The sequence below is a fragment of the Salvelinus alpinus genome, chromosome 34 (assembly GCF_045679555.1).
Source record: "Salvelinus alpinus chromosome 34, SLU_Salpinus.1, whole genome shotgun sequence".
Taxonomy (NCBI): domain Eukaryota; kingdom Metazoa; phylum Chordata; class Actinopteri; order Salmoniformes; family Salmonidae; genus Salvelinus; species Salvelinus alpinus.
Window position 1 is genome coordinate 12958884 of NC_092119.1, and position 10370 is coordinate 12969253.

General features: G+C 42.0%; 1 protein-coding gene across 1 annotated transcript in view; it reads right to left on the reverse strand.

Annotated features, from left to right (window-relative positions):
- LOC139563880 (gamma-aminobutyric acid receptor subunit rho-2-like) overlaps positions 1-8204 on the reverse strand; it is a 33064-nt gene extending 24860 nt beyond the window's left edge. Inside the window, exons 1-2 of the mRNA XM_071382869.1 lie at positions 7697-8204; positions 5833-5939 (exon numbers count right to left, since the gene is read on the reverse strand). Coding sequence (XP_071238970.1) covers positions 5833-5939; positions 7697-7857 — 268 coding nt within the window. The 5' untranslated portion in view covers positions 7858-8204. The remainder of the gene's footprint in view (positions 1-5832; positions 5940-7696) is intronic.
- Positions 8205-10370: the final 2166 nt, after the last annotated feature.

The window sequence follows — 10370 nt, forward strand, 5'->3', positions numbered from 1 at the left end:
CTCTAGGTCATACACTGTCCCAGGATAAGTGTAAAATGAGAGAGGACATACAATGTTTTCAGACACTGCCATACACCTCCCCCCAATGGGAAAAGGAGGGAGTGACTAGCGCACAGACATTGTGTAGACAAGTAATTGGTTCCCCATTAATCACGCCATCCCTTCGCATGTTTTAAGAATAGGTAAAGACACATTCACATATGAAGACAATGTTCCATTCTGTCCTCTTCCCTTTATGATATTCTGCATAGCACCAGGGACATGTGAAAGACAAGCCTGACCTCTCCCCTCTCTGGGCCCCAAGTGACTGAGCCCCAGCTGAGGGAAAAGTGCAACTGCCAACACTATAGTCCAAAAGGATACATTCTAATGACAAGTATCTCACAGAAGCATATTATGCAAATAAAACATCTTAATTATCTATGTTACCCAACTAATTCTGATTCATCCGCCACACTATACAGTCTAAGGGTAGGAGGGCAACACAGTTTCATAATGTAAGCCTACTAACTGCATGCGTCCCAAGACATGCATACATTAGCTTTAAACTTCCCACAACCTTTTAAAATGCAAGGAGAGGGGCTAAAATAAGCCAAGCATGTACAGGGAAAATCTCCTTTACTGGGCCATTTGCATGCAGAAAGTTACAAACCACTAGATCCTCTGTACTAGTCCTGTGTAACTCTACAGGCGTGTTTCTCTTCAAGGAGAGGAGGATACTGTTTGAGCCTGGGTGAGTCAGTTTCCATGTATCCTTGTGTGTGTGTGTGTGTGTGTGTGTGTGTGTGTGTGTGTGTGTGTGTGTGTGTGTGTGTGTGTGTGTGTGTGTGTGTGTGTGTGTGTGTGTGTGTGTGTGTGTGTGTGTGTGTGTGTGTGTGTGTGTGTGTGTGTGTGTGTGTGTGTGTGTGTGTGTGTGTGTGTGTGTGTGACCCCCTGCTGATCGATGTGCCACACATTCGTTCCCCTGCAGTAATGATCCCTGTCACAGTCGAGGAGACAAGCCCCTCTACACCCCCCAAAACAGAAACTTTCATCAGATCGGCTCCAAACAAGAAACAAGTTGAGAAGATAACATCAAAAGAAAAGAAGACTTGCGCATGCTCTTTCTTTCTGTCCTCTCTTTTCTCTCGTTTTCAAATGCAGCATCTCCAAACATCGTTAAAAAAGCTGTCTTTGTCACAAAGAAAACAATCCTAAAGTTTGGGGTGGTAGATTTCTCGACTGCGACGAACGAAGCAAACTTTTATGTGCATCAACACAAAGACTAGCCCTGAGCAACAGTCTCATCTGAACACATCCAATAATACAAGTCTACTGCTTAGATTTCAAAGACTCAAAGCACTAAGAAATACTCTCTAAATTCACTTACAGTTTGAGCAGGAAATCCATGAAGCATCTCATGAACTGTTCTCAACACGCTACTGCACAAAGAACACGAGGAGTCAAGTTTGTAGGCTATAACAAGCTAGAGTTTACAGTATGTGCCAACTTAGTAGACAGCTTGAATAATTCCTTTTCAGATGCTTTAAAGTGGGGTAGCTGGATGTCAGAAATGTAATTATTTGGAGGTAACCGAAAAAGAGGCTTAAAACCATAGAATTAAAATAGAGTAGAATAGGATAGAATCAGTGCACCCGTTATGACATCATTGACTTGAATGGGGATGTCCACTCTACTTACTCTAAATCTATGCTTCAAACTCAGGTCCAAGACAGCAAATCTAATTGATTACGGAACTACTGTATAATTATTCTTATGGCAAAGTATTTATAGGTTCCAGACAGTAAGAACCTAACTTTGTGCTTTGCTTTTCTAACAAGCAGGAGAAGTTGCAGGTCCATTATGATATTCTGAGTGAGTAACTTGTCATATACAGTTGAAGTCAGACACTTAGGTTGTAGTCATTAAAACTCGTTTTTCAACCACTCCACAAATTTCTTGTTAACAAACTATAGTTTTGGCAAGTCGGTTAGGACATCTACTTTGTGCATGACACAAGTAATTTTTCCAACAATTGTTTACAGACAGATTATTTCACTTATAATTCACTGTATCACAATTCCAGTGGGTCAGAAGTTTACATACACTAAGTTGACTGTGCTTTTAAACAGCTTAGAAAATTCCAGTTAATCATGTCATGGCTTTAGAAGCTTCTGATAGGCTAATTGACATAATTTGAGTCAATTGGAGGTGTACCTGTGGATGTATTTCAAGGCCTACCTTCAAACTCAGTGCCTCTTTGCTTGACATCATGGGAAAATCAAAAGAAATCAGCCAAGACCTCAGAAAAAATGTTGTAGACTTCCACAAGTCTGGTTCATCCTTGGGAGCAATTTCCAAACGCCTGAAGGTACCATGTTCATCTGTACAAACAATAGTACGCAAGTATAAACACCATGGGAGCCGTCATACCGCTCAGGAAGGAGATGCGTTCTGTCTCCTAGAGATGAACGTACTTTGGTGCGAAAAGTGCAAATCAATCCCAGAACAACAGCAATGGACCTTGTGAAGATGCTGGAGGAAACAAGTACAAAAGTATCTATATCCACAGTAAAACGAGTCCTGTATCGACATAACCTGAAAGGACGCTCAGCAAGGAAGAAGCCACTGCTCCAAAACTGACATTAAAAAGCCAGACTATGGTTTGCAACTGCACATGGGGACAAAGATCATACTTTTTGGAGAAATGTCCTCTGGTCTGTTGAGACAAAAATAGAACTGTTTGGTCATAATGACCATTGTTATGTTTGGAGGAAAAAGGGGGAGGCTTGCAAGCCGAAAAACACTATCCCAACCGTGAAGCACGGCAGCATCATGTTGTGGGGGTGCTTGGCTGCAGGAGGGACTGGTGCACTTCACAAAATATATGGCATCATGAGGAGGAAAATTATGTGGATATATTGGAGCAACATCTCAAGACATCAGTCAGGAAGTTTAAGCTTGGTCGCAAACGGGTCTTCCAAATGGACAATGACCCCAAGCATACTTCCAAAGTTGTGGAAAAATGGCTTAAGGACAACAAAGTCAAGGTATTGGAGTGGCCATCACAAAGGCCTGACCTCAATCCTATAGAAAATTTGTGGGCAGAATTGAAAAAGCGTGTGCGAGCAAGGAGGCCTACAAACCTGACTCAGTTACACCAGCTCTGTCAGGACGAATGGGCCAAAATTCACCCAACTTATTGTGGGAAGCTTCTGGAAGGCTACCCGAAATGTTTGACCTAAGTTAAACAATTTAAAGGCAATGCTACCAAATACTAATTGAGTGTATGTAAACTTCTGACCCATTGGGAATGTGATGAAAGAAATAAAAGCTGAAATAAATCATTCTCTCTACTATTATTCTGACATTTCACATTCTTAAAATAAAGTGGTGATCATAACTGACCTAAGACAGGGAATTGTTACTAGGAAAATGTCAGGAATTGTGAAAAACTGAGTTTAAATGTATTTGGCTAAGGTGTATGTAAACTTCCGACTTCAACTATATAACAAGGCGATTAGAAATACCAGACGGGCTCATTTTTCTAACTTGATCACTAATAATCAGAATAATTTGAGAATTCCCTTCTTGACCATTGATGGCCTGATAAATCCTAACACCACAAACCTATGTGAACTTTCCTCCACATCTAAATGTGATGAGTTTGCAGCATATTTCAGAGATAAATAACAACAATAGGCTGGGTGTCAGTCAAGCAAGACCTGATGAGAAGTTGAATGATGTGTGCCCTAGCCTACCACGCAAAGGCACTATGGATTTATTTTCCCTGGTTGACACAGACATGTTCAAGATAGTGATATCACAACTTAAGCCTTCTACCTGCCTTCTTGATCCAATCCGCACCACCTTCTTTAAAACAGCTTTTAATTTAATATCTGAAGAAATGCAAGTTATTGTTAATCACTCCCTGTTCACAGGCAACTTCATACCTGCACTAAAACCTGCTATGAAACCCCTTCTGAATAAAGTCATCTAGATTCTTCAGCTCTTAGCAATTTTGGGCCAATCTACAACCTTCCATTCTTAAGCAAAATTCTGGAGAAATTGGTTTTCAAACAGCTAAAAGATTTTTTAAATGCCAGCTGTATTTTTGGAAAGTTCCAATCTGGTTTTCGGGCCCACCACAGCCCAGATACAGCCTTAATTAAAGTGGTAAACGATCTTAAAGCCAACACAGATGCCAAACATTTCTCCGTCCTTGTACTCTTGGATTTAAGGTGATGCATTCGACACTGTTCACCATGATGTCCTTCTGGACAGACTGGAGAGGTGGGTTGCACTCTCCGGTTGAGTTCTAAATTGGTTTAGGATCTATTTAACCGATCTAAAGTTTTTTATCACCCTTGGTGAACATAACTCAGAGAAAATACATATCACATGTGGCGTTCCACAAGGATCGATTTTGGTTCCGGTAATGTTCAGTTTATATATGTGCGCCCTTGGCAGCGTTATCAGAAAGCACAGGAGAGATTTTTACTGCTACGCTGACGATACACAACCTTATATTTCTGTGTAACCAGAGGATAAATTATTAGACTGTATTAGTGATTTAAATACTTGGACGGTTCACAACTTCCTCCAGCTAAATCAAGACAAGACTGAGGTACTTATTGTTGGAGACAAAGCACAGAGAGAATCTGTCCACACATTTCAATTCACGGGCAATAAAGATAAAACACCAGGTAAAAAACCTAGGTGTTATTTTAGATTCTGAACTCAATTTCGAATGACACATTAGGAATGTGACCAAAATAGCTTTTTACCACCTGAGGAACATTGTCAAGGTGAGGTATTTCTCTCTTAAACTCATACAGAGAGACTCGTGATTTTATGACAAGCAGGCTTGACTACTGTAATGCTCTCCTGTCTGGTCTACCCAAGAGAGCCATTGATCAACTGCAAAACATACAGAACGCTGCAGCACCGGTACTGACCAAGACCAGACGGAGAGCACACATTACATCGGTGTTAAGGTCTATGCACTGGCTGCCTGTGGGTTTTATAATTAATTCGGTTTTAAATCAATCCACGATTGTGCACCCCAATACATGTCTGACATACTTTTAAGTTACGTACCCAGTAGGTCCCTCAGGTCCTTTGGCCTTTTAACTACCCCAAAGTCTAGGACCAAGAGTCATGGAGAGGCAGCCTTTAGTTGTTATACCCCCAGCCTCTGGAGTAGCCTTCCAAGAGATCCTGAGCGGGGCAAAACGGTGGATAATTTTTTTTTAAATCTTGAAACAACGTTTTAGCTTTGCTTTTCCTTAGGGTGCTTTTTAATCGTTCAGTTTTTATTGTTATTCTTTAGTTTTTTATCCTCTTATGTTTGTTTTGTGGTAAATATTTCATTGTTTTTATTAGTTTTTTTCCCTGTAAAGATCATTGTGTTGCATTCCATGTCTGAAATGTGCTGTATAAATAAAGTTTCATTTTATGTAATTGGAGGATAAGAATTGAGCACATTCTCTCCCTTTACTGAAGGTGTGTAATTGTCCTGTCATGTTGGACAGTACTCTGAATGGACTAACAGCTAAACCATTGAAATCAGTAACTGAGTGAAGTGAACTAGCACTATGGAAATGGCATATGTGTCATTACCATTTCACATTCAGCAGATGTTATTATCCAGAGTGACTTAGAGTGAGTGCATTCAGCTAAGGTAGGTCAACGCTATGAATGAGAAATCTAATAGCAGTTCCTGCATGTTGTGTTTTACATGACATCTTACATACAAATGGGGTCCCCCAAGAACCATCCAATAAGAGCATATCTGGTCTCTTCGGCCAGTGTGTGTGTATGCGTGTGCGTGCGCGTGTGTGTGATCCCTACCTCCAAATGCCGGCCTCATGGTGAAATCATGATCATCTACTTTCAGAAGCTGCTCTGTCTTCAGCTTGCGATTCTTGGTCACATCTGGAGGTTTCTTTGTCAAGGAACTGGGAGATGACAAATCAAGACAACACCATATTAATGAATGATGAGTTGATAACTGGTGGAATAATTTACACAAAGGACATTCTAAATGAGCGTTATTGCGAAAGCCATTAGGAATCCGAATGTGTCTGTGTCCTAAATGGGACCCTTTTTCCTAGTGTACTACTTATGAGCATAATGCAATAAGGCTCTGGTTGTGCACAAAAGTAGTGCACTATATAGGGAATAGGGTGCTATTTGGGAAGCCTTTGACTCCATTAAATGCACTGGTTACAAATGTGCCTGTTCTTGTAAAGGACTCCCTTGCCAAAGAGACCTTGGTCTCTATGGGAACAATAGAACTACAATAGAACTGCGTAAATAAAGGTTAAATAAAACATGTAAATATCAAGCACAATCAAAGCTGAATGGGAAATGTTGCTTTTCAATGATAACCAGGCCCAACTCTAGCTTTTTGGGGACCCTAAGTGAGACATTTTAGTTCCCCCCCTATTGATGGTGGAGAGAACATCTTTTATTTTAGAGTTAATTTCCTGCAATTCTACACATTTTGCCATGGGGTGTAGAGAAAATGTTCCAGTTTTAAAGCAAGTTTTCTGAAGTTCTACACATTTTGCCATGGGGCGGAGAGAAAATGTGGCAATTTTATGACATATTTCATGATACTCATTTTGGGGTGGAGATAATTTATTTCAGTTTTTCAAATGAATTTTAAAGCAAATTTCCTGCTATTCTACACGTTTGGCCATTACTGATTTCATGTGGTATTGGAAGCTCATAGTTACCAGTGGGAAATTGCACTTGAATGACCCTCAGAGAAAATGTTGTTCCTGGAGTAGCTAAGTTGTGATGTTTGACTACAGACCTTTCACCTTTTCATCCAAAAGATGATTACAAATCATTTTTTGACAATTAGAAGTTGTCAATATGGAGAATGTAGTTAGTTTGACCATATGTCAATGTTAATCAAGCTAGCTAACGTTATTATTAGCAATGTGAGCTAGCTTATCAAGCTTCCCAGTGCTTATGTCCTTTATGCCTGGAGCTGGCCCTGATGATAACAGTAACATGTTATCTGCAGCCCGCTCCCATCTTTGACAGATAGACAAAACGTGCCTGAGAGACGTGGTCATGCTTTGATCGTACTGGATGCACTGGCTGCCAGCTGCTAACCTGTCATTGATGAGTAGGAACAACAAGTACCTATAGGTTCTACCCTGGCTGTCTAGTGTAAAACTTGAAACGACCACCTTCTGTCTGGGTCATGATGCATTTGCACTGCTTTCTGTCACTCTTTAACCTCATCCTCAGGCTCAATTGCTACCAGATAGAGATCTTTCTCATATATCCCTTTATAATGACTGTAGTTATTGAATATTTTTTCCATGTCCAATTCTGTCTGCAGTGCACAATGAATGATTAGGCTATATCAACACTGAATTTTGATTGTCTGCGTGGATCATCACAATCACTATCTTTATAATCTTCATCGCAATGATCATCAACATCTTATTTTTCTACTTCATCATCATCAGTGTTTGTCATGATGTTCTAATGTACTGCATCAAGAAAGAGTGATATCAAGTTTGGTGAAATTCAACCTTTGATGAAGAAGAATATTGTGTACCCCTCAGATGACATTAAAAGTCCAGACACATCATAGCAATGACCCATATTGACAGACAGACATGGAACAGATCTTGAACCATTGCGCAACAAACACCCACACCTGGGTGATCAATATTCGGGTACCACTTACGGGCCATGCTTTGTGGTCTCTGGTCCATGCTTTACCGTCTCCACGGTTTCCGTCCATCTCCGTACTCGGTGTCCAAGCCTACGGTATTCCCCAGTAACGACCAAACAGAAGAGTAAAAACAGCGGTTTAGTCAGATAAGGCATCGTGCCACGGGCAAGCATAAAATTCCACAAGTGAGTCCAAAACCCTGTTCAGTCCATGACTTGTCCTACAGGTATACGGCTTTGAATACCAACGCATCTTCACGCTCACGGAAAACCAAGCGTTCTGACAGGCATTGCAAAAGGGATGCTTTGATGATGTGTAGGTTGTGTATAAATACGGCTGCTTGGGAATCTATACTCCGAAAGATTTCCTCCGATTGTCATTGGTTAGCAACTGCACAGCTGTTTCGATGCGCGCAGCAGTCAGTCGCAACCACACTGTTGGTCATTGTAGCAGACACAGACTCGCAGCAAGCACACATGCAGGCATGGAGCACCGCGTCTACACTACTGGCATGTTCAACATGCTTGATGTAACCATGTATTAGTATGTAGTGTAACCTCAAAATAACACCAAAGTAGCCTAGAGCACAGAGGAGGCGCAGAGATTGTCCTACGACTAATCCAGCCTGGTCTCATAGACGAGATGTAACATAGTAAATCCGGGATAGACGGGATAGACAAATTAGTATGATATCAAGTGAAATTTATTGGTCACATACACTTGTTTAGCAGATGATATTGCGGGAGTAGCGAAATGCTTGTAAGTGAAGTATGTGACATTTGGTATTGTAACGACCCTGGGTTTATAAGCGCGGAAATCGAATGCTTTTGCGGCACAGTCGATAGCGCGCCGGACCTCGGGCTAGAAGGTCGAGGGTTCGAGACCTGCTCCCTGCCTGTTTCATTACATTGGTGTCAGAAGTGGGATCAGACCTCGCATCCACGACAGTGCGTGTGCTTGGCCGGTGAGCGCGTTCCTGTAAGACGTAAAGTCGCAAGCTAGCGCGAGGACGCGCTCTTTGAAAGGAGGGAGTAGTGTAACGACCCTGGGTTTATAAGTGCGGAAATCGACTCTGCCGCTCGAGCATGCTTTTGCGGTCTAAGGCACTGTATCTCAGTGTTAGAGGTGTCACTACAGACCCTGGTTCGATTCCACACAGTCGGTAGCGCGCCGGACCTCGGGCTAGAAGGTCGAGGGTTCGAGACCTGCTCCCTGCCTGTTTCATTACATTACATCCCACTTCCCACATTGAAATGTCTGGAATGGAATAAATGGAATGGAGTCAAACATGTAGTTTCCATGTGTTTGATACCGTTCCATTAATCCATTCCAGCCTTTACAATGAGCCCATCCTCCTATAGCTCCTCCGACCAGCCTTCCCTCAGTGTCGCAAATTTAAATACAGAATAATACGAAATGTTCTGAGACCATGTTGCCGCTACTAATCTTGTTCTGATGAGGTTTTGAGTGGAGATGAGATGCTGAGGGTGTGAGTAGTAAACAGTAGTTTATAGGCTATATTATAGGACTAGATGGAGCCAACTTTGAGATAAACTTCTTGTGCAATAAAGTTAAGATAAAACTGCATTTGTAGTAGAAGAAAAACATAATAATTATGTATCACTTGTTGCAAATTGACAAAGTTCAAAGTTGCTCTATGTAACGGTTAGCCTCTCAGTAGCCTATTCTCTCTATGATTCTTCCTTCCTCTCAAGTTGAGATAAGGGCCACTCCCAGGGGAGTCCTGGGCTCCATGATGGGACCTGGCTCTCAGATCCGCAGGGGGGTTAGAAGTGCTGGGGGGTTTGAGGCACCGGAGTCCCTGGGGCACCTCTTGTCCCGGCCGCGGCGCAGCGTGGAGCAGCAGCAACATCAGCAGCAGCAGCAGATGGTGCGGCTCTTTTTTAATGCGGTTTTGTCGTCGCCCACTCAGCTCCCAGTCTACTGCAGACCCTGAAATGCAGCTTATCCGGGATTTCAGTGCAATTCTCCCCGCCATGTACGCCCGGAGATCTCCCACTGTCATCCGAAGCAAGCCGTTGCGCTGGACTCACGCCAACCTAGCTATAGGCTGCTGCACTGCTGGTTCCCGGTTATGTAATGTGGAAGTTAGTCTGCATGGCCTTTCCATATGAAAAAGGATGAATTTATTCTGTTTATTTGTCTGGATTGCCGCTCTATTCCTCAAACACACTTAATGCTCCATCAATATTTATAGAAATACTAAATTATAAATTGAATTGGTCAAAGCAAACAGATTAACATACATCAAGCATTGATTTGATATTTGATTTAATTGAAGAGATTAGTGTGCCTCCTAAATGGCATCTTATTCCAAATGGAACCCCATTCCCTATACAGTGCACTACTTTTGACCAGATCTCTATGTGCCCTGGTCAAAAGTTGCGCACTACATAGGGAATAGGGTGTCATTTTGGACACAAACTTACTATTGTTTATGCTATTACAGGTGACATCAATCCCTCTCTGTGTGAGTTGTAACAGGAAATGCTCTAGGCTTGACCTTTAGCTCGATGTGAGTGTCTCTTAGCAAAGCTTCCCACTGGGCACAGACGCCAATTCAAAGTCTATTCCACGTTGGTTCAACGGAATTTCATTGAAATGACGTGGAAACAACGTTGATTCAACCAGTGTGTGCCCAGTGGGTGGCTGTCATGTCTCAATG